We start from the raw sequence: 23,631 nt of genomic DNA, 5'->3' as shown, positions 1-23,631 counted from the left end.
TATTTCTGAGGATATAGTGAAAGCAGGTTACATTCCTAAGTTCTCTCTTTTCCTTATAATGAGGGTGGCCTATTGAATCTTGGGTGTTCCATTTTATTTACCTTTTTATAAAATATGCAAACTTTGGTTAAACTGTAATTGAGTAAATTATGCAATAGCTATTAATGAGGCCTTTTTAAACTATGTTCTAATTCAGCTTTCATTTTCTTCCAGGTTTGACTAACAGTTTCATGTTCAGATGTCTGTTCACATGGAGCATAATGAACTAATTGGAGCATCAAATCCAACGCAGTATCTTTGTCAGACTTGGGTGGGGATTTTAGAGCAATACTGAATGCTTAAAGGATGTGACCAGTTAAGTAAAGCCTGCTTCGTTAGAAAGAGGTGCTGGGGTAGAAAAAGATTTATTTTTCTACTTAAAACAATAATTGAAGTGCAAATACAGACTGAAGTTCCAGTGTCATGTACAGTAACTACAATGTTAAGCGAGGAGTTATGTTCCTCAAAAATGCTACTTTAAGCAAAATGATGTTAAGCAAATCTAATTCCCCAATAAGAATTAATGTAAATTGTGGGGGGTTAGGTTCCAGGGAAATTATTTTCACCAGACAAGATATATAGACACAGTATACGTTTTAAACAAACAATTTAATACTGTACACAGCAATGATGATTGTGAAGCTTGGTTGAGGTGGTGGAGTCAGAGGGTGGGATATTGAACTAGCACTTGGCTGAGTCCTCAAGGGTTAACACATTGTTGTCAGTGTAGCCTCCCGCTCTACAAGGCAGCCCGAAGAATGGAGGGAGACAGCATGGCAGAGAGACAGAGACACACACCATGTGTAAGAGAGACAGACGCGCATTCCCCTTTAGGTATGCTGACCCCACGCTAAGTACACTGCCTTTTTAAGTAGATCAGCAAGTTGAGACAGCAGCTGCTGCCAGCAAGCTCCCTCTGTCCTGAGCCCTGTCATGGCCCCCTGCTCTATGGAGAAGGGGTACAGGACTGGGGGGAGGGGGGCAGGAGTAGGGGAAACACTGACATTAGCACCCTTCTCCCTCTTCTGCACAGCAAGCAGGAGGCTCCTGAGAGGAACAGCTGAACTGCCTGGCTATTGATAGCCTGCTGGGCGACTGCAGCACAGGGAACTGCGGGGAGCGGGGGGCCTGCCAGTCCACCCTGGTTCCAAGCCCCCACCAGCTAGCTCCAATAGGCTGCTCTTTCTGCAAGCAGTGAACAAAGCAGGTGGCTGCTGAAAAACATTATAAGGGAGCATTGCACAACTTTAAACGAGCATGTTCCCTAATCGATCAGCCATGAAACAACTTTCACTGGGATGACTAAATGAGTTACTGTACTAACTTTAAAATTACATAAATCTTAGGTCATGACACTAATGAATCACTGATTTAAAATTAATTTAAAAGGCTCAAAGTCAATAGGACTAAGCGTCATTCAATGGAAAAGTCAGTGATCAGTCATAGGCTGCAATAAGGAGACTGAAACTGTTTTCTTCACTTCTGCTAGCTGAGAGAGAGCAGCACTATTGGACACCAAAAGACCCTAGGAAAAAAAAAATCCTAAAACTACCTTTTCAATAAACACTCTAGCCCCAGTCTGGTAGCCTTTATTTACATGAGCAGTTGTACTGGAGTCAGTGGGACTACGTTTGTAGGTCTGTGTAATCAAGCCTTCTGGGGCTGGCCATGTTGTATTGCTCTCCTGGAGCATCTTGGTTATCAGTTTTTCAGAAAAAATGTAACAACTGTTGGGAAATATTTGCTGAAGCAAGATGTAATAGATATGAATTAATTCCGAATCTGAGCTATATTAAAAGCCTTGTAAAATCTACTCAATCTTGGATAATCTTTCACTGAATGTGACTTTTTTCAATAAGGTGTGTTTACATGAGCTCACTTAAGCCGGTGAAGTGTCTATATTTATAGATCCCAGCAGGAGGCAGCAAAATGAACCTGCCTTCCTGTTAATATGCCTCCAAAGGCAGAGGTAGCCATTAGCACTTGTCCGGTATCTAAAATGACAGCTTTCATTTTAACAGTGTACAGGAGTTAAGGACCCTTCTTGTGCCTCAAAGGATTAAAAAAGAAGAACTTGGCTCTTAATGTGAAAAGATTGTACAAGTTCCTTGCAGCAAGTTGTTAGAAGGCTAAACTGCTGTTTCTATAATGTATTGTAATACTATACCAGCTAGGATAGTCTACTGGTGCCCTCTGTAGAAAACAAGGTTCACACTTCATGAAAAGCCACTCCTTCAAACTGTCTAAAATTATCTGTGCTAAACTAGATCAACCAGAGTGCTGTGGAAGCAGGAATCACCTTAAAATCACCACTAGCCAACTTCTATACTCTGCCTGCTTAGAGATCAAAGGAGACATTTCAGTATGACCAAATGGACGTAAGGTGCTAAATGAAGCTACGCTACACCAGTCCTAATTAAAACTGGCAAACTGCAGCCTGAGTCTTGGCTCCTCTTCAATATGAGGGCACTGCTCTCGGATTACAATTTTCACAATGTGTGATTTTACTTTGATCCATTGAGTCTCCACCAGCTGTCCATATGTTATGATGAAAGCAGCTGCAGTCTGATTCATTCATGCAAATATAAACTTTCAGATAAGCAGTTTACCAGTGGTTTAAACCATTAGATAACAGAAGTGGAATGAGTCTAGTTAGGTCCTAATTCCCAGTGTCCTGATAGATAGGAAGGAAGCGAGAAGCAGCTTTGCTATGCCAGTAGTCGCTAACAGATTTGAGGATACATTCAACAAAGCAAGTCTGAATTGGCACAGTTCGTTTTTATCTGGCTTCAGTCACATATGCTCAAACCCAATTCAGACAGAGGGCATCCGTTCCCTGGTTCGTGCTTGTGCTAGTGCTGCCTGGCTTGCTAACTTCACCCTGAGTTGTCCAAGGGGAATGGTGGGGGGAGAAGCCTAAATTTATGGCAAACTGATATGAATTGGGGGCACAGCTCTGTTCATGCTCTCTTGTGAATTCTAAGATGAAGTAGTCTAGAAGCAAAGCTAGGGAAAACGTGATGAATCTTAGGAACGTAGGAAGGGCCAGGCTGAAGCTGATCAGTGGTTTATTGAGGCCCATATCTGCCTTTGACAGTGGTCAGTACCAGAGCTTTCTGGTTGAGAGGCTGTTAACCTAGCCCTTGCATCTTGGAATTGGATAGAGCAGCATTTAAGGCAACGAAAACCCTAGTGCTGCTGCTGAACTTAGTGTCCAAATGTGCCTTAGAGTCTGATTATTCTGCTAATGAACGGTCACTGTACCTTTTGCTGCCCTAGTAATGTGTTATACACAGTCCGGCTGGCAGAAAAGTTGTGTTCCACGTAGACAAGAACCTAGAGTATACAGTGCCTGCACCCATTATGTATCTGCTTTGTAAATGTCAGTGCAGTGCACTCCCTTCAGCTTTCAGGGGAGTACAGCTTAACAAGATGCTGCAGCTCTGTAGCATAGCCAGTGATGGGGCACCTTTGGTGACTCTTTACGTAAGTGTAGACGCAGCGATAACAAAACACAAAGCCGGATGTGGAGAGGACTGTGTCGTTGGCTCGGATTTTGCGGCACAACGGGCACACGGTCTTCAGTTTTGGTAAGAGAGGTGAGCCTGTGCCGTGGTCCAGGTGCACGGGTGGCGGAGGAGTAGGCAATGCAGTCAATGATTTGATGGTCTCCTGGTTCTCAGATGAGTACCACCAGTCCAGAAACTGCAGGAAGAACACGCCCACGGAGAGGCTGGTGGACAGGGATAAGGCAACACCTCCCAATGCTTTTTTCACCGCTGATTGCACTTGCTCCTTAATGCTGCAGCAGGGAGATAAGGTACAGACCGATAATTAGCACCTCGCCTAGTCACCTGTGTAAACTAATAGTGCAGAGGCAATACATGACTGCGTACCAGAGAGAGACTTCAGGGCTAGTCAGCTACTGCTTTTTAAAAGGATACCTTGTTACAAATGTGTGGTGTTTACATTATTTAGAATCAACTGAGGAAATGAACAACACAGGTATTTTAGGGAGGTGTAATTTGGTGCATGGGGCACAGAAATTTAAAACTTGGAAAATAGGTCCAGGCCCATTGAAGTTCTTAGGTGGAAGGACTGGGGTTGAGAAGGATTGGGGTACAAAGGAATTAACCCATGCTTTAGGTTCAAAGCAGGCTCAGGTCGGGAGCGTCCAGAACTCATTGCCTTCGGGTCAGGATTTCTGTAGGAACAGAAATGCTAGTCCCAGTCCACTAGTGGACAACTGGTCCCACCCACTCACTCGTTTGGTGGCAGTTTCAGAAGACTACCCAAGGATTGAACAGGTCACAGAGACTGAACTCCTGCAAGTTAAGGCAGTTTTGGAACCAGGGACCTCTGAAATTAACTCTGACAGGCAGGCTACTAGACTCTGCTCCCCCCTTCAAAGAAGGTCACATTGAGCTTTTAAAAATGAAGGAAACATATGTGACAATAATAGGAGCCCTGTTTGACCCCCATATGGTACCTCTTAGCACTGAGACAGTTTTATGCTAAAGCACCATCTGGGAATAGAAAGACAGCCCCAAATATTCCCACATAACACTGCAATAATTCTAAGCTCTATTTGTCTGGCTCCTTTCTAACTCACCTGTGAGCTGGCTGCTGGCTTGCAGTAGCTACTGCTAGTTTCTGCTCCAACACCTGGATGTCCTCTGCTGTCAGTCTAACCAGGCGTACACCAGCCAGGCGCAGCAGCGGGGAATGATGCTGAGCCTTACCAAGGATATAGCACAGCTGCTGGCTGAGAAACCAGCCCTCCCAGGCCATGTTTACAAAGGGATAGGCTGCTAAAAAGGCCCTGTAAAAGCGCTTCCAGGATGATGATGGAGGATGGATGGCATATTCGTCCTCTTCCCTCAGACTGGAGACCAGTTTCTCCAACTTTGTTTTCAGATAAGGAATGAGAACCAACAAGAGGAGAGACTTCCAGTGTTGCTTCTTTGGCAACCCAGCACTGGCCAGCTGATGCAGCCGCTTGCTGTCTCCCATCGCTATCCTCTTTAGGCCATAGAAGTTTTCTGAAAAAGAGGCACTAAACTGGGACAGAAAATGCTGCTGGAGCAACAGATCCAGGAGGGTGTAGATCTCATCAAACCAACGCCAGAGGAAGCCATAGCAGCCGGGATTGGATTCAGCAAGCACCTAAGATAAGATCCATGGAACAGGGAAGGAAGTGGTGTCAAAGAGCCATTCAATCAGTTAAAACAATTATGATCTATGTATCCAGTATAAGAAACGGTTCAGAAACACAGACTTGAGCAGTGATCAGAATAAGACACTGGCTAATAGAACTTTGGCCCTGGGGAAAATTTTTAAATTTTGAAGAGGGTTTTAGCCCATGAAAGCTTATGCCCAAATAAATCTGTTAGTCTCTTCTGCTCAAATAGATTTGTTAGTCTCTCAGGTGCCACAAGTACTCCTGTTCTTTTTACAAGAACTCCTCATTCTTTTTGTGGAAAATTAAATCCTTCAGTTTGCTACCAGCATATGACTGGCAATACCGTATCTATGTGTGACTTAAGCCAGATGCGAATTCCAGGGGTGAAAGGCGAATAAAGGGCATTTCACAGGGGACATGGTAGTGATCACCCTCATTCCCCAATAATGAAAGTGTATCCCCTAAAACATTAACTGTCTGCATATGTATCCTCACTGAATCAAAGACTCAAATGCAGTGTATATATTTGTGTTTTCCCTCCATGAACATTTCTTCGATATAAATGCCTTAGTACCCCATGTCTGGAACTAAAGTAGCATTGTCAGCAACAGTCCAGGCAGAAAGACTTAGATCTGGGCACTCATCCCTTCGTGTGCTAGAGAAAAAGTTGGTCTAAACACGGGACTTGGAGCCAAGACCTCATGAGCGCCAGTCAGTCCTAGTTCTACTTTTGACTTCATCTGTTTTTTTGGACAAGCCACTTCACCTCACTGCTTGAGTGTCCCTAGCTGGAGAGAACATTTTCCTCCCTCACAGGCTTACTGAGAGGATTAATTAATGTTTGTACAGTGATCTGAAGATGGAGAGCGCTAATCAGCGCACTAATTATATGCAATTTATCCCATTCTTCAACAGCACAAAGGAAATGTCATGTACCCACCACAGGGTGACTTTCCACACAGAGGAGCCCTTTGACTTTCTTTTTGCAAGTCCAGCATTCTCAGCTCCTGTGCCATTATAGCATCAGCAGTGGAGAGAGGTTGCAAACTGTGTGCTATACTGAGTCAATGCCAGGCACAAGAGTTCTGTAGCCTAAGACAGCACTTTGCCCTTTTATAGCACCTTCCATTCAACGATCACCAAAGTGCTTTCCCAACACTAATGAACTAGATCTCCCAACCTCTGTGCGAGGTAAGTATGGATTATCCCCCATTTTACAGGTAGAAAAACCAAGGCACAGAGAAATTAAGTGACTTGCCTAGGGTCTATGGAGAGTCAGTGTCAGAGCCAGGAATAGGATACAGAAGTCCTGATTCTGCTTTAATCATTAGCCTGTACTTCTTCTCATGCATAGGCTAACTGACACCAAGCACATGCTTGACCGAATTCGAATTATGATTCAGCTTGAACACTGTCACTTATTTTCAGAATCATGACACACAAAAAATGATCTTCCAAGGTTCAATCCATAGCACATGTTTATGATGGAGTAGTAAACCCCTGCCACTACATGTTTCCAGTGAAAATACTGGCACATGCCTTTCCTTAAAATAACACTGCTGCCCTAAAGTTTTGCAAACGCAATCGAGTAGCACAGTCATTGAGACTTCAGTGCTATACGCAGAAGCCCCCAGGTGGAGACTTTAGAACAGGGGTTCTCAAACTTCTGTACTGGTGACCCCTTTCACACAGCAAGCCTCTGAGTGTGACCCCCCTTGTAAATTAAAAACACTTTTTAAAATATAGTTAACACCATTATAAATGCTGGCTGCAAAGTGGGGTTTGGGGTGGAGGCTGACAGCTCACGACCCCTCATAGAATAACCTCGTGACCCCCCCGAGGGGTCCCGACCCCCAGTTTGAGAACCCTTGCTTTAGTACCATTCCCCCTAGGAAACACCCCCCTCCCCTTTTAACTTGGCATAACCTAACACCGAACTCACTGGGTGTCATATTTTTATACATTCACGTTTCCCCTGCTCTGTTTGGATACCAGCTCCTCTCTAAAGTCTGGGGGAGGGGGGCATCTTTACCTTGGCCACATGCTGAAGTGCAGGTCTCAGGGCTGACATCAAGCTGTCCTGGGCCACCACTTCGAAGACGGAAGGCCTGTCATCGCTGGCTGAAGCAGCGGTGAGATGAGCCCCATGCTCGGCCATGGCTTCCCCCCTGCAGAAGGATCCCGACCTCTCCCCACGGTACCTGGGACAAAGGAGACAGGAGTTGGGGGGGGGGGGGGTTTAATGCTGAAAGTCCCGCCCAGCCCACGGGAGAGGGCCGCAGGCCGAGCAGCGGCTGCGACGCTGGCCTCTGTGCCCCACGCGCGGGGGCTGGAGGGGCAGCGCCGGGAGGCCGCGCGGGCGAGCGGGGCTGTCTCAGCCGGGGGGGGAGTGAAGCAGCGCCCGCAGGCCGGTGGGGCGGGGCTGAGGGAGCCCGGGCTGCTGGGGGGGAGGGGCCGCGGGTCACGCCAAGGGGCCGGCCGAGATGGGGCGGGGGCCGCCATACAGCGACCCCGCCTTGGGGTCTCACCGGCCCGGCCCCACCCTTACCCCAGCGCCGGGCCCAGGCTGGCCAGCGCCCCTCCCGGGGGGCGGGGGGAGCAGCCCCCGGAAGCGGGAGCAGCCCCCGGGAGCAAGAGGCGACGCTCTGCCCCCAGCCGGGTCTCTATGGCCGCGGCGGCGCGGACACTCTAGGCGAGGGGAGGGGGGAACTCTATCGCTCTGAGTCTTCCGAGCCGCCCCGCTTCCGGTTCCCGTCCCCAGCCGCCGCCGCCTCCTCCGCAGCGGTGTGTGTCCGTGTCCCTGCCCCGCCCTGTGCCCGACGCCCCGGTGAGTGGGGGCCGGCCCCGCCCGCCCCATGGAGCAGGCCCGGCTTGGGGGGCCGGGCCCAGGGCGGGGGGGCTCCGGGCGGCGGGGGCGGGGGGCTCCGGAGGGGAAGAGGCGCCCCGGGGGCGGGGGGCCGTGGCGGGGGCAGGGCCTTGGGGCGCCGGGACGAGAGCTGCCCCCGCGGGCCCCGCCGCCCTTTGTTCCCAGCGCCGCTCTCGCCTCGCCAGGGCCGGGCGGAGAGATTGGAGGCTGCGGCCCCTCGGGCCCCCCCCCCTTCGCCGGGTGTAACGCGCCCCCCCCCCGGGTGTGTGTGATTCGCGTAATCCGCGTCCCCCCGAAGCGCCTTAAGCCCAAACGTTGGCGGAGCCGGGCCCAGGTTCCTCGATACTGGTGTAACGCGCCCCCCCCCCCGGGGTAACGCGCCCCCCCCCGTGTAACGCGCCCCCCCCCCCCCGGGTCCCAGCCCCGTGTAACGCGCCCCCCCCCCCCGGGTCCCAGCCCCGTGTAACGCGCCCCCCCCCCCCGGGTCCCAGCCCCGTGTAACGCGCCCCCCCCCCCCGGGTCCCAGCCCCGTGTAACGCGCCCCCCCCCCCCCGGGTCCCAGCCCCGTGTAACGCGCCCCCCCCCCCCCGGGTCCCAGCCCCGTGTAACGCGCCCCCCCCCCCCCGGGTCCCAGCCCCGTGTAACGCGCCCCCCCCCCCCCGGGTCCCAGCCCCGTGTAACGCGCCCCCCCCCCCCCGGGTCCCAGCCCCGTGTAACGCGTCCCCCCCCCCCCCCCGGTCCCAGCCCCGCTCAGACCGTCCCTCGCCGCCCAGGAGCTGTGCTATATCCTTGGGCTGGCCCAGCGCTTCAACTGGTGAAACTGGGGCTGTTCCCTAGAGAGACTGGGGACCCACCCGTCGCTCCAGAGCGGGTCTAGCTTCCATGCCCCAGCTGGGGCTGTTCCCCTTCCAGAGTTCCCAGGTTAATCACCCGCTCAGATTGTCTCCGCCTGAGACTTTTCCCGATTATTTTTTAATAAGGCTAGTGTCCTCACCACTGAGATTACCCAGGGCCCGGCACAAAACTAGATAGGGCCTGTAGGTTGCTGTTACAGAGTTTTGGGTGGTCGGGGTTAGTGTTTGTCATTTACAAGACCCATCTTTCTTTGACGCTATTGTGTGAGACTGTTTATGTCTCTGGATGTAGTGATTCCTTTATTCCTGCTCTAGTCGCTGAATTAGACGCATCTGGTTCAATCTAAATTTGAATTTCAAACACTTAAAGGAACAACGTGCTGGGGAGCCGGCAGGGCTGCTAGATGAGACTAGAGCCCACTGGGTATTTTCTTGTCATGGTCTTGTTCTTATCTGGGAGTGAATGTAGGCCTTTTGTTGCAAACCTCAAAACCATTCCTCATTTACCTGTTCTGAGTTTAGCAGGTGTTGGTAAGACACTGGGCTCCAGGATGATGAATTATAATTACTTTACAACCTCGGTCATCTTTAAACATCCCTCAGTTCTTGCTAATAAAAATATGTTTTCCATCTTTTAAAATGTTTCAGCTTTCCTGCTGTTTTGAATTGTGCAGAAGAAGCTGGCATTTCCTTGACAGTTATTTGAAACCATTGTCATTTGTGAATCACAGCTCTCGTGTCTCTCTTTGTTTCTTGGTTTCACTTGAGACTAGCTGTGCCCTGTAATGTGTTTGCTTAGTAAATCAGATTATACTGAGTACCACTGGGAAATTGCCTTTGACAGCACGTGTGAACCTAGCTCAAACATAGAATGAAGCAAAATATTCTGCACCCTGGGGAAAGGCAGCCTTATATTGTATTTGGAATATTGTAGCTGTGGTACTTATTAAAATAATAGTCTTAAATGTTATTTGTGTCTGCCAAATCAGGAGGTCATTAAGATGTACTGTGACTAGATTTAAATAAAAGATGAGTAATTTTATGACTGCTAATGACATTTGTAGCTGAGCAAGCTAAAATAATAAGGGTAATGAAATCTCAAGCCTCAGGGCATAAAGGTCACCTGTGAAGTTTAGCAAGGAATTTTCCTCCTCTGTGCAGCATTGCACTATTAGTTAAATGCATGTTGTTGGGTGTCTGGCCTTTCCTTAAATAACCAGGTATTGGCCATTATTAGAATACCAGACTAAATCAGTGCAGGGTCCGGCCAGGGTGATAGATCCTGTGTGTAAGAAAACTAAAGAATAGCGAGAACTACATTAATTCTCAAAAAACTGGAATTGTGCCCATTACTTTAGTAAATGAAAGACATTTAAGTCCTCTTTCAAACTAGGCTAAAATCCTAAGCAGTGCGTCAGCAATAACATTGCAGCTGCAAGTAGGCTGCCTTTTTAATTATGAAATGAGACTTGTAGCAACTTCCTCTCTTGGAAAGCTATGGGGATTGCTGCCAAGACTGGTGAGCTTCAGGAGTGTAAATTCAAAGTGATACTATATCCCCCCCCCCCCCCCTTTTTTTTTTGAGTATCCTTCTGTCTCTGTTTTCAAAATTACCTCTTGTGTTGCTGCTCCCAAACACAAAGCTAGCCCAGTGGTGAAGCAGGAGCAGAACCAGAGTGAACAATCCTGATCAAGGTCACCCTGCTGCAGCTGTTAGACTGAGGGTAGGTACACCTGCAGGAGCACCACAGGCAAGAGCTGATGAGGATGACGCCATATAGAGAATAACATTTGCCATTTTCCACTCCTTGGCAGCTGGACAGGACTACAGCTGTGCCTAGAGTCTCCCCCATGGAGCAAACTGAAAGTGACCAGGATTATCTCATTACCTCTGCTGTTATTACTCATAGTAACTTTACTGCTGAAGCAAGAGAAGCAGCAGCATTAGCATCATCTGGAGGCAAAGGAGGGAATATAAACAAAATATGAGGGAAGGAGGTATGATAGGACCAGGAGCTCCAAAAGGATGTGTTTAGGGTGGTGGGGGATGAGCAGCACAAACAGGAAGTGGTGTTGGTCTGCTATTCTTTTGGGACAGAAAGAGTTCAAAACCAAATTTGTTCCCTTGGGCCTGGGAGCTCTTGAGGCAGCACAATCAGCCTGTGCGAGAAAGATGTCTGGCTTGTTTTGTAGCCAGCACTTCAGGCTGACAGGAGGAGGGGGCAGGCTCAGTCTGTTACAAGGGGATCCCCATCTAGCTTTTCAGCCGAGGGAGAGTCGTTAGGAAGAACAGAGGTGTCCCTATTCCAGGAAAAATGGAAGCATAAGACTGAAATAGGGCCTGGAGAGAGAGAAGCAGTAATGAGTGGAGAGAGGGAGAGCAAGAGAAATGGAGACGACGGAAATGCACATAAGACAAGAAAGGAGATCGGACGAAAACAGGAAAGGAGAGGGAGAAAAATTAGGAAAGGAATTGATTGGATAATTATAGGGGCAAGTTGTATTTCAGGTTTTTGGCTGTGATACTAATTTCATAATCAAAAGAAATAAGGCTTCCTTCTCCTGTGCTTGTCTTTTCCCCAGGTACTGTTTAAAAGCTTGTGGGAAAGTCTCTTTCCTCCTTGGCCGCCACCAATCACATTTTTTAAAAAATGTAAAATGGATTCTACATTCTTCCTGATATGTTTGTGATGTCCCTATCATTTGTACATGTTGTTAGTAATCCAGTAGGTTTTGTGAAACAAAAAAGTGCAAGTAGTTGGGAAGCCATTGTGACTGCAGTCCTATAGTAACAGACCAACGTGTGCCCATGGAACCCGGTCCTCATGACCAATGTACCTATAACAACAAACCAGCGTTTGCAGTGCAGCCCTACAATGTGCAGATGGGGTGGCAGTGAGATGGAAAAGATTTCAGCTTCAAGCTTCCATAAGTTTCTTGTAAAACACTTTTTAAAAAAGCGATGCTGTGTGTTATGAAGAATGAGGAAAAACGTTTTTTTGGTGCATGTGGGGAATGGTCCGTTTTGCAGTTCCTTCGCTGATGCAACCCCAAAATGCACCAGTAGGGGGAGACTACCCTTTCCTTACTTATGTCCCTCCATTGTCTGAAATGGATCGTTCTGAAACATGAATCGGTTTCCATAAATGAACACTTCTTAAATATACCTCACTTTTGAGGGGAGGAGGTGAATGAAGTATCTGGAGAACACATAAAGGTCTTCTCCCTAAGTATAATTAAAAGCATCCCCACCAGGAAGGATTGAAAGAACAGGGTGGGAGATTGTTGGACCCCTTTCCTGCCCTATCAGAAACAAACTGCCATGTTTTGCCAGCAAACTTCAGTTGAAACTTCCTTGATTAAAAAAAGAAGTATTTGCTGAGTTACCTCACTAGTTGGTGCGGCACAAAGGTTGTATGTACAGAACCCTTGCTTATTCCCTTATGGCATTCTTGCTAAGCCTTGTTTATCTGCATGTGGGGTTTGCATAGTGGGTTGACAGCAGCTGCAACTTCTATTCAGATGTTCATTGTTCTTGCAGGTGTGCTAAAGAATCGGAACCATGACGGACTCGAAGTATTTCACAACCAATAAAAAAGGTTAGCTTTAAACTCTTACAAAATATTGCAGGTTCCTGGAGATGCTGGGTGGCTATTGTTTTAAAGTGGCTTTTTTGAACTCCACTTGGAAGAATTTGTGCTCTCCTGTTAGCTTTGTCCCCATTTCTCCTCTCAATCATCCAGGGAGAAGTTCTTCAAAAGTAGGCCATGAAACAGTCACTGAGCCCCTCCTTCCCCCTTTTCCTCTGGTAGCATGAAAAGGCAGGACTGAAGTGCTGAATAGTCTTGCAGTGCGCAAACTCAGTGAACCAAGTTACCTTTCCTGACTCCCTGATTTTCCGGAGCATCAAGGAAGCAAAACTTGGAGATTTGAAATGTACAGTGACTTGTTTAGAGCTGGATTGAAGGGTTCAGGACCATGGACAGTTGTCCAGTCAGACAACTAGATGTATGCTTGGGTTGGGTGGTGGGGAAGAATAGGCTTGAAAGGTCTGGGCGTTTATACGTGCACATTTTTAGCCATTTGGAAGGCTTGTTATGAGTTCACAACAGGCTCTTTTCTAAAAAGTTGTGGGTCCTCTCTTGCTGCCTTCTCAAAATCCATGGGGAAATCTACGAGAGGAGCCAAATATCCAATTCATCCCTACCCCAACCAAACTCCTCACCCCTGTGCTCCACATGATTCTCCCTTGACTGTATTGTAACCATGGTTGTCACTTAGCCCTAGTGATCATCCATAACGCCTTGTTGAAAAGAGGTAGTGTTTCTGAAATATCGTGGATCATGGGCACAAAGTAGCCATGATGCACACTTCATCTTACTACACCACTGTGGAGTCATTTGTCTTACTCGTAAACTCTGGCCTAAAGGACTAGCAGTAAATACGGACCATTAACTCCAAGGCCTCCAAACTCTGCCTTTTCTATTGACCTTAGTGCTGCTGAACTGATCCTGCGTTTTGTTGTGGCTGCAGATCAGAGTCTGGGTGGTTGGGGTAGAACGTTGATTTTTGTGTCTAGCTCCTTCCACAGTGCCAGAATGTCTGAATGTTTCTGTTGAATGGTCCGCATTGCCGTTTGTGTTGTCGTTATGCTTCAGAGTGAGCGCCCTATTGAAACAAAATGAATTTACGTCTTTTTAAGAGCTTGTCTGCACGGGGACACTCAGGAAATTGAATTCAGATTAAAGAAAGGTGTGAATTTAAAGTGGTGTAGTTAAACTGCAGTAAATCCCTGCGTGGATGTTCTTACTCAGAATTAAAGTGGTCTTAATTTGGTTTTAGATTAATTCACGGTAAATTCATCTAAACTGAATTAAGGGCACTTTAATTCTGAATGTGTGCGTCCACACAGGGATTTAATATGGTTTAACTAATCCACTTTAGAAGTTAATTTGGAGCAACTTTCCTGAGTGTCCCTGTGTAAATGAGTCCTTAGAGAGAAATGACAGCCCTATCTGCAGATGCAGCCAGATAGCAGGAAAGTGGATCTCACTAGGATGGTTATAAGATTGCCATAACCTTTTTTTAAAAAAACAGAAGCGTACATTCCACAGAAACTGATGCAGACACAAGGAGAATGCTGGTGCTGCATACTGGCTCAGTCAGACTCTCGGGCGTGCTCTCAATAAGAGTTATGAGCTGGATGTCTTTCTCAGATGGCTGGCAATGGAAGCAGCCACAATATTGTTCTTCAGAACAGTAACTTCTGCGCCTTTCCAATGGCCTACTTGAGTCACTGGCACTAGGGCAGGGAACATACCTTACTCTGTAAAACACAAAGTGAATTTACAGCATCATAGAAGTCATTTATAACAACTCCGCACCTTTAATGCATCTTTCTACAAGCCAATTCTGCTGCTGTTTCCTATGGAAACTGGCTTGCTAACATAATGGCCCATCGTCAGAGGAAGTGGGCGGGCATATAGTTTGACTATCATCTTTGCAGTTCATTCCTTTCTGACTTCCTGGTCTTGCCTGATCAGACCTCTTGACATCCACTGTATTCGTGAATCTAACAGTGCTTGCTAGGCTTCAGGAACTGAGCTAATGTTTAGGGAGAAGAGTAGGATTTATGTACCTCTCAGCATGCTAGGCTGCTTTACCTTTTTTCCAGACATGCCTGCTTGCTAGGCTGTCCTAAAAATGCCATTTGGAATAAACCATCTTTAAGGATATTGATTGCAGTCTTCTTTTAAATGAGTTGGTATGAAATGTCAAGCAGGTTTCCCTGGCCCATATCGCATTACTGGCTTTTAAACATGCTCAGCAATGGTGCCTGATGCTACTGAATCAGTTTCCTCAATGTGTTCTTTATAGTTTTCAAATCCCTGGCCATATTTTGTTTGTGGTTTAGATAATTGCCTTCATTTCCTCCACCTGCAGTCTGGCATGGTGGAATCAACAGCACAGCTTTCAGTCCCAAAGGGACTGTTGTCACATGTAGACTCCTGGCTTGACCCCTCCTTTTCCTGTTTGAGCAGTGATCAAGCGAAACCAGAAAATCTGCAGGGACAGAAAATGCGGCTTTGTTCTCATAGCTGTTCGCTATCGTGCTTTCAGATTGAAAATCCATGTCCTTGTTCCTACTCTAAAGGCCACCCTCCACCCCCCCAAAAAACGTTTTTGGCTTTGCCAGATATTTTTCGACACACAAATACCTGGGGAACAGGCACCTCTCATACCATTTAGCCCTTATTTATTGCAATCATGGACTCTAAAGGAGAATCCTACAGTAGTTTGTCTGCATTGATCTGTGTGGAGCAAAGGTTTGGGCTAGAGTGTAGCATTGCAAGGGGTGCTTTGATCCTCCACAAAAGCTCACCCCTGACATTACCGTTGACTCCTGCTATGCTGTGTCTCCTTGTTAGGCGGCTTGTGGTTTCTGTTGATGGTGATTCCTTCTCTGTACTCCTGGGGAAATCAGCTGCCAGTGAGGGAAGGGTTTGCTTCCTTTCCAAACCAGCCGTGTCCTACAGCTGCTCTCTGAGCAGAGTTAAGGGTCTGGTTTGGTGTATATACATTATTCTGTGCTTCTGACTCATCATGGGGTTTACTTTATGGCTGCAGAGATCCAGCCTCAACTGATTTTGCACAAGGGTATAGCTGGAAGAATTAATCTCAGGAAAGGTCTCTTCAGTTATTTTATAGGTGGTTTCCAAATCAAGGCATGAGTCTTCCTTGAGTGTCTTTGCTTGTTCTATCTTTTTACCTCACCTGTTTTTTGTTTGATTAAATCGTCCTTCCCTATTTTTGATGCTGCTGGTCCTGCCATGCCTGTATTGCACAGTGAACTGTGTCATCCCACTGTTCCCTCACTTGCGTTTGCAGGAAGCAAACAGTGACAAGAGCGAAGCTAGGAAAGTCTGGGCAGAATTCTTAGCTAAACTGAGCCACAATTTCTTACATGTTCTAGTCCAGCGTCTCCCCCCTCTGCACCCTCGATCTTTTTGATCGTAGTAATATAGTAGTTTCTTTGTGCTCTTTCTCAGTGGCTAATTTAGTGTTGTGGTTTAGTGTCCCGGAAAGTGGTGAGATTCTACCGTACATTGTGGCTTTTATTAGCAGTTTCCTTTGGGGCTGTGTCCTCCACACCATTGCTAGAGCACTGAAGATCACCTTATTTCTCGTGGCTAAACAACAACCCCCAGACATTCTTAAGATCACTGTTACCAAGCTTAGGAGCTCGTCAGCACTGCTGTTTAACTGGTGAATGGGGCTGAGCAATGTTGGGTCACTTCCTCCCCAAGCTCCCCCTTCTGCTCCAAAGGCTGATCATGCTGACTTGTTGTAGGTCTCTTCTGCCCCAGGCTATCAAATTTGGGCCTCCCATTTGGTGGTTTTCTATTTTCCCCGCTGCAACTTGTGCTGCAGTTCTTCTAGGGGCCTCCTATAACCTCATGAATCAACCACCAGCCCAAAGATGACGAAAGCAGCATTTCAGCATTGATGGGAGCACAAGTCATTTTCTAGGTAACTCTAAAGCTAGATCCACTGAAATTCACACTGCTCTATCTCCTTGCAGGAGAGATCTTTGAACTGAAGGCTGAACTCAACAATGAGAAGAAAGAGAAGAGGAAAGAAGCGGTGAAGAAGGTTATTGCTGCCATGACTGTGGGGAAGGATGTCAGGTAAAGGCTTGTTCCTTCTCCCATATGGTCTCTAATTTCATCATCTCCTGTGTGGGAGCCTTTCTGTCCTGAGACACTGTGACAGCATATGAATTCACACAATCATTTGGGAGGTCTGATGGATTCTGAACATCTAGTAACCTTGTTACTAATTCTGACCCAGTTATAAGTGAAATGCATTTAACTCTTATATAGCACTCTTCACCAGTAGGTCTCAAAGCACTTTATGAAGGACGGCAGGATCATGCCCATTTTGCAGATGGGGAAACTGAGGCACAGAGTGGCGGGGGAAGTGACTTGCCCAAGGTTACTCAGCAAGCCAGTGGCAGAGCCAGGAATAGAACCCTGGTCTTCTGAGTCCCAGTCCAATACTCTATCCTGCTGGTCTCCTCTTAATTTCTGTGGATATTTGTCCATCATAATACTATCCTAAACTGGGAATGAATAGGCAGTCTCTTCTTTGGGGAACTCCAGGGTTGGAAGAGTAGAGGAATTATAGGCCAGGATCAAGTGCTTTATTTGATCGCTGGAAGGTGGTGGTGGTGGTGGTCGAGAAGAAGCTTGCTAGCACTTTGCTTGGCTCAAACCAGTTCTAGCTCTTCGCTTACATGGGCAATAAATTATTGCACGGAATTAAAAAGTATTCTCCAGTTCTGGTTTAACCAAAGGCTTGTTAAACAAAACCTGTTCGTAGCTTAGCTACGTTAGGTGTCCTATCTGAGCTGACATTTTTTTAATCCACTTGTTAACCTAGATGGGGCTTTTGTTTATAGTTTGAAAAGGTAACTCAGAGTATTGTTTTCAGATGATTGTATGCCAGTTGTTATCAGACAAAGTTTTGATTTGAACTAACAGTCATCAAACTAGGCCTTTGACATGGCATCAAACTCCTAAAGAGGAATATTTATACTAAAGGCAAATGGCTATAAGTATTCTTGTGTTGTCTTGGCAGCAACTTGCTTCAGTCAGGGCTTCCAGATTCTCCTGGATCCTGCAGTAAAGTCGTCATAATCCTGGGTTCATGGTCTGTTGGCAGGGAAATGAATGTAAGGTTGCAAATTAACATTATGACTTCACTGCAGGACAGAGGAGATGATGAACTGAAGAGACAACACATTTCAGGTAGCCCAAGGCCCATCACCCATTAGCTTTGAGATCTGCATAGCTCACCTGAGAGATGCAGTAATCCAGTATAACCTTCCTCTGAAATGCTGTTTACAGATTGCTACTTGGTATTTATATGAGCTGTGGTTTAATCTCTTAATTGTTTTAGATTATACTGGGCTGAAATTTGGTTTACAGTTTCAGTCTAAGTTAGGTCTCCTGTCCTCTACTAAGCATTATGCAAAGTCTTGCTCTGTTCTCTGTTGTTTCAAGTGAACCCCAGAACTAGACGTGATGTTAACATTGTTCAGTCAGCTTCATAATCAGATACATCTTCTACAAGAGTGTGTTGTTTTACCTGCTCTAGGCACTGGTTTATATTAAAACTCAGGAGGAGATTAAATGATTAAACTATTAGAAAATCGTCTCCAAACTGTTTGGGGAGGAAAGTGCCCTCTGATTTGAACATATAATAGAGGAGCTACAGCAGAACTCCAGACTTTCCGTAGCCTCAGCTGATTCCACTGTCATGCAGTCAGACGGGTCATTTACCCTTCGTGTGCCAGTTCATCTGACTACTTCGCTTTCTCCTCCCTCCACTCTCCTTTTATCCAGCTCACTCTTTCCAGATGTGGTGAACTGCATGCAGACCGACAACCTGGAGCTGAAGAAGCTGGTGTACCTGTATCTAATGAACTATGCCAAGAGTCAGCCAGATATGGCCATTATGGCTGTCAACAGCTTTGTGAAGGTAACTTGGCCCAGGGCTCATCAGAAAACTGCCTCATATAGTTCATGTCAATGTGCTTTGCTTGGCATGTGCTTCTTCTAGGCTGCAGGTAATCTATATACTTGTACTCCAAAGTCTTTGGGCTTGTGTGGGACTCCTGTGTGGGGGTGCAGGAAATTGAGAATTGCTATGCTGTCTCAGACCCGAGGTCCCTCCAGTCCAGTAACCCATATCCGACAGTGGCAAGTGTCTGGTGCTTCAGAGGAAGGTGCATAAGCCTGGCAGTAGGTGGTTCTGAGAGAACCACCCAGAGAAAGTTTTACTGACCACCGTCGGGGGCGGGGGAGGGAGGGTATGTTCCTTCCAGAGTTATAATAAAGGCTAAAACATGAACAAGAACTCTGGACTTTCTGCTTATCCCTTGAAATTTCTAGTCCTCTTTTTTGAATCCCGCTAACATCTTTGCCTCAATACCTCGTGGCAGTGAGTTCCCCAGGTTAACTGTCCATTATTTAGAACAGTATTTCCTTTTATCAGTTTTAAATTACCTACCTTTCAATTCCATTGATTGTTCCCTTGTTTTCTTGTGTCATCAGACAGTGTGAATAGCAGAGCCTGATCCACCTTTTTTGTACTGTTCATTATTTCACATGCTTTTACCATGTCATTTATACCTACATCTTCTAACACACTTGACTAAAATAACTTATTTCCTAGGTATACTGTGGCTTAATGCTTTAAATAGAATTGAATTGAACTGCCAACATCCAAAGAGTACCAGTAAATAAGTCAGAGCATGTTTCTAAGCTTTTGGTGTGGCAGGAGGGAATGAGTATGCTGCTGGGGGGAAGAGGGAAGGCAGGACCAAGTTCAGAAGGGACATCTGCTTTCCAAGGTCAGCTGTGAAGGTGCAGCTCCCTACATGAGCAGACTGAATGTAGTTATCCATTATATCTTATTAGTGAGTGATCTAGCACTTTCTGACCTCCTTCTTTGTCTGCTTTAAAATTTCCCCTCTAATGTGTTATGGGGGGTGAATTTTGAAGGGCGGTAGCGTAGTTTGGAACAGTTCAGGCTAAGTCACCATTTGAGTTACAGTTCCTGACTTCCAGGAGCTAAACGCATCTGTCAGAGAATCACTTCCCTGTATACATCTGAAAATCAGTCCCTTTCAGGTGTTTTTTTCATCATAAGAGATTAAATAGTACAAGGTAAGCGTGCCTCATGCTTGTTGGGGGCTATCCTGCTCAGGTCTTTTGTCTACTGAATTTTGAAGTACTTTGTTAACAATGTCGATGAATCGTTCTGATCTGTTAGCAATTAGCAGAAACAGAGGCCGAATTTCTAAAATCGGGTTAAAATTACATTGGTCTTGAGGTTTGAGATCTATTGTGTCCAGTTCTGCACCGCACCCTCCCCCACATAAAAGCACTGATAGGTTGAGGGATCTATGATAGCTAAGGTCTGATGCATTGTGAACCCCAATTTTATGGAGACACTATGTAGGACATTTATTTCCAGTTCTGGAGGTCTATGAGAAATTGGCCTGGAAGAAAGTCCCATTATGTTAATTGCCATCTTCCATCCACTTGAATTCTCACACAATTTTAGCAGTCACTACGTCAAACCACCAAGGTTAGAAACCACTGTGTTCTAAGAATTCCCGGCTTTCACATGGCAAAAGCATTCCTCTCTAGCTTACTGTTCTTGAGATTGGGTGATCAAGGCATGTCAGCTGAAGTTTTGGGTGAGGAAAAACAAATAGTATTGAGAATATGACTTAGTTATCTGCAAGCTGCCAGGGCTAGAAACCACTGCGAACCAGTAAATAAAGTTTTCAGAACCAGTAAGCTTTCCCAGCCTTTTGTCCTTGACCAGAAAATTGCCTTTCTCTAGTGGGAGGACCCGTTGTCTAGGCTAGGTAAAATCAGAACATCCTGATCCCAGCTTTCAGCAGCTATGGTGAAAAACATCAGTGGCTTGCTTTACAAACTCATTTGTTGCTGTTGCTTCCTCCTCAGGACTGTGAAGATCCAAATCCGCTGATTCGTGCTTTGGCAGTCCGTACTATGGGATGCATCCGTGTGGATAAGATCACAGAGTATTTGTGTGAGCCGCTCCGGAAGTGTCTGAAGGATGAAGACCCTTATGTGCGGAAGACGGCAGCCGTCTGCGTGGCGAAGCTGCATGACATCAATGCCCAAATGGTGGAGGATCAGGGATTCCTGGATTCCCTACGTGACCTGATTGCAGACTCCAATCCAATGGTAACGTACCTCAAATGCACTTCCTTCATACTTGTAACAGGGCAGGTAATCGGGAATCCTGAGAGTTCCTAAATGCACTCAATGTTCCACTTCCTTATGGATGTGTCCACTAGGGAAAATTCAACCCCCATAAAGAGCGGGGAGTGGCTTGTTCCTCCAACACACTCACCTTCTCTGTGTCATCATAGATTTCTCCACCATGTGACTCTTCCACTGGAAATCTTTATAGAAATAAACTGAAATTTTACGCCAGACCTTTTCTTGATGTGTACATCTGCCTCCACTTCCAAACCAACTTTGCAAAATGCTGCATTAAAGAGCCACACTGGAGCAAAAGGAATGTCAACTTGTTTGTTTGAATTTTTGAAGGGTAGAGGGCAATGAAAATACAGTTTTGCCGTGAATCAGCACTTGTGCATGACGGGAGTCGAGGCAGGTTTGGAAGCATATTGCAATATTTTTCTTTAATAGATTTACTGATTTGAAAAGAAATGTTAATCAGCTTTCTAGCTTGCCCAGTCACCCTTTGCACTGTGGTGGTTATGAAATGGAGTCTGGTGCCTCAGTGGGGCTGGCATTGAAATCAGCCAGTGAGTCAGCTCTCTCTCGATTCTTTCTCCCTGGCTGAGAATTACTCTCCTGCCCAGTTCTCCTGTCTCAGATAATGAACACAGATAAATTGGATAACTGTGAAATTCAATCTCATTCTGTAATTGCCCGGCCCTACTGGGCAGACGGTGAAATGCTGCCACTGTCCTCTCAAAGGTATCTCCTGTTTCTTTCTGAGGCTGTGGGTTCTGTTGGCAATAACAGAAGTGTTGAGCTCTGCTGACACCCAGTAGGCTTGTTTTTGTATTCCCTTCATTTCCGATATTAGCTTGTTTAATTCAGGGTTGATCCCTGAGAATGACATGTTGGATGTTACCATCTGAGCTCTGCCAGGCACCGGATGTTCTCATGCGCGCGCTCTCTCTCAGTAAACCACTAAGAACTCTTCATTGGCACCAGAGGTCATTTAACTGTTAGTTATCCCCAGCCAGCCAATCGGTCAAGCGAGGGGACCCCCTGGAGGAATCGAAGCTTGGGTTCCGAGCTGTGCTGCTCAGCTCCTGCAAAGAGAGGAGCACGGTAGTGTCAGTGCCTCTTCCAGCCAGGTCAGGAGCTGTACACGTTGACTCCTAAATGAGTCCTGTCTGGCTCTCCTCAGCCATAAGAATGGCACTACCTGATGCAGGGCCACAGGCGGTCCTGGAGCACTCCCAGCCCCATCACTGAGAGATTCCTCATTTTTAGTAGTTTTAATATCTAAAGATGTGGACTGTGGGGGGGAGAGATTTCCCGTCCAGACAGTGGATCTTCAAGCCAGGCACTGGGCACCTTTGTGGGGACGTCTGTACTAAATGAAAACAAACCCAGGCTTTCTAAGGAAATTCAGAGCCAGTGCAGTTACAGGTGCAAGTGAGATGCCATGAGATTGCTCTCTGTCTGTGTACTGCATACATGTACAAAGAGAAGCAAGACTTCCATGACAGCAACACCCACAAGTGCAAGAATTTTATTTGTCCTGGGAAAAGGCGCAGACTGACATCAATGGAGAGTCTTGCCCATTGAATTGTAACACTGCTAGCAATCTCTTGCCATTCTCCCCAAGCTTGCTTTGCCCTTGATTTGACAGTGGTGGAAGAAGTCTCAATCTGATTAGATGTGCCCCCAGCGTTTCCTCTAGTCTTTATGAAAGTGCTTAGCTTAGGTGATTTGAGCCCCTTTCTCAGGGCCCTGAGCTCATTTATTGCTCTCCTGGGTCGGAGTTCTTCAGCACCATTCTGTTGCCCTTTGATGGGTGCAAGAGGCTCAGGTTCAAATCTTGCATATTCCTCAATAAGAGTTAAAAATGTACCGTAAAGTTTATATGATACCATGTCCCTAATTGCTCTGTCTGATGCAACATGCAAGAAGAGACCGTGGGATTCTCGAGCTTCAGTGGTTTCAGATACAGCCACCATCCGAGTGGTTTGGGGGCCTGTACCTTTGCTGTGCAGGTGCCAATATCTACCAGTCAGGAGAGAGATCTTGTTTGTGTGGCACTGAACTCGTCTCTAGGCCTGTCCAAACCACTTAACCGCAATTGCTTTAAGCAGAGTGAAGAAATCTCTGTAATCTTAGGAGGAGCTACAAGTTTCAGCACTTGCTTTTAAATGTAAATAAGTATTGTCTTTAACAGTTAAAACATGAGCATTACATTTGAAAAACCACACCAGATAATAAATCAAAAAGCTGAATGAGCGGCATTTAGAGGCAGTGGAGTCATATACAGAAGCCGACAGTGGTTAAGCAGGTAGACCCTCTTCAGTCTTTATTTAGAAGTGGAGAGGGACTGGATAGTTACGGAGAGGGAGTTCCTGTACTCGAGGAGCTACCACAGCGAAGTCAGGATATGATCTCTGTCTAGGAGTTTAGCTATAGGCAGCTGGTGTCATAGTTCAGATGTCCATCAGGAAAAGGTTCAAGGAGGAGGTCTTGAATATAGCATGAAGAGAAGAGCCTCTTATGAAATTCATTGCTGCAAGGATAGACCAATGAGTCTGGCTCTCTCACCTCCCCCTACCCCTCGGGTAGGTGGCAAGACAGTTTTGCAAGGTAAATAAAGGTGTGAAGACGTATCTAAGGGGAAATGGTTTTCTCACCCAGTGAATGACAACGACAGTTACCAGTAAGCTCTATGTCAAGTCAGAACTGGAACTTGCTAAATATCCCTTTCCCCTCCATTGTTCCTTCCTTTTGCAATTAAAGGGGAACATCAGCTTAAAAATTACACACACCTCCTTCTCCTTTGGGTTTGCCTACTATAGCTACCAGTAACACCTAAGATTGCTGTCACGGGGAAAAAAGTGAGAGGAAAAA

General features: G+C 46.4%; 2 protein-coding genes across 6 annotated transcripts in view; one reads left to right on the top strand and one right to left on the bottom strand.

The window, feature by feature from the left end:
• Window positions 1–397: 397 nt before the first annotated feature.
• PEX12 (peroxisomal biogenesis factor 12) lies at window positions 398–7,861 on the bottom strand. The gene is made up of 4 exons (XM_074974457.1): window positions 7,770–7,861; window positions 7,254–7,422; window positions 4,652–5,205; window positions 398–3,841 (listed from the first exon to the last, which is right to left on the bottom strand). The coding sequence occupies exons 2-4, from the start codon at window positions 7,377–7,379 to the stop codon at window positions 3,442–3,444; spliced, it is 1,080 nt and encodes a 359-aa protein (XP_074830558.1). The 5' UTR covers window positions 7,380–7,422; window positions 7,770–7,861; the 3' UTR covers window positions 398–3,441.
• AP2B1 (adaptor related protein complex 2 subunit beta 1) overlaps window positions 7,246–23,631 on the top strand; it is a 98,034-nt gene continuing 81,648 nt past the window's right edge. For 3 of the 5 annotated variants that reach the window (XM_074974456.1, XM_074974455.1, XM_074974452.1), the window contains exons 1-5: window positions 7,899–8,048; window positions 12,483–12,540; window positions 16,524–16,629; window positions 18,349–18,484; window positions 20,485–20,730. In XM_074974456.1, the coding sequence (XP_074830557.1) occupies window positions 12,504–12,540; window positions 16,524–16,629; window positions 18,349–18,484; window positions 20,485–20,730 (525 nt within the window). In that variant the 5' untranslated portion in view covers window positions 7,899–8,048; window positions 12,483–12,503. Of the gene's footprint in view, window positions 7,419–7,898; window positions 8,049–10,583; window positions 10,666–12,482; window positions 12,541–16,523; window positions 16,630–18,348; window positions 18,485–20,484; window positions 20,731–23,631 lie in introns of those variants that run through there. The other 2 variants (XM_074974453.1, XM_074974454.1) reach the window with 2 other exon arrangements.

This window comes from Natator depressus, chromosome 17 (genome assembly GCF_965152275.1).
Source record: "Natator depressus isolate rNatDep1 chromosome 17, rNatDep2.hap1, whole genome shotgun sequence".
Lineage (NCBI taxonomy): Eukaryota > Metazoa > Chordata > Testudines > Cheloniidae > Natator > Natator depressus.
Note: the sequence above shows the minus strand (reverse complement) of the source record. Positions and strands in the feature narration are given on the sequence as shown.

Bases quoted from the DNA above. Each gene is read 5' to 3' on its own strand.
- PEX12 (XM_074974457.1), bottom strand. From the start codon at position 7,379: ATGGCCGAGCATGGGGCTCATCTCACCGCTGCTTCAGCCAGCGATGAC. The intron at 5,206-7,253 runs GTAAAGATGCCC...ATCTTATCTTAG, and splicing joins CACTTCAGCATGTGGCCAAG to GTGCTTGCTGAATCCAATCC. The intron at 3,842-4,651 runs GTGAGTTAGAAA...TCCCTGCTGCAG, and splicing joins AGCCAGCAGCCAGCTCACAG to CATTAAGGAGCAAGTGCAAT.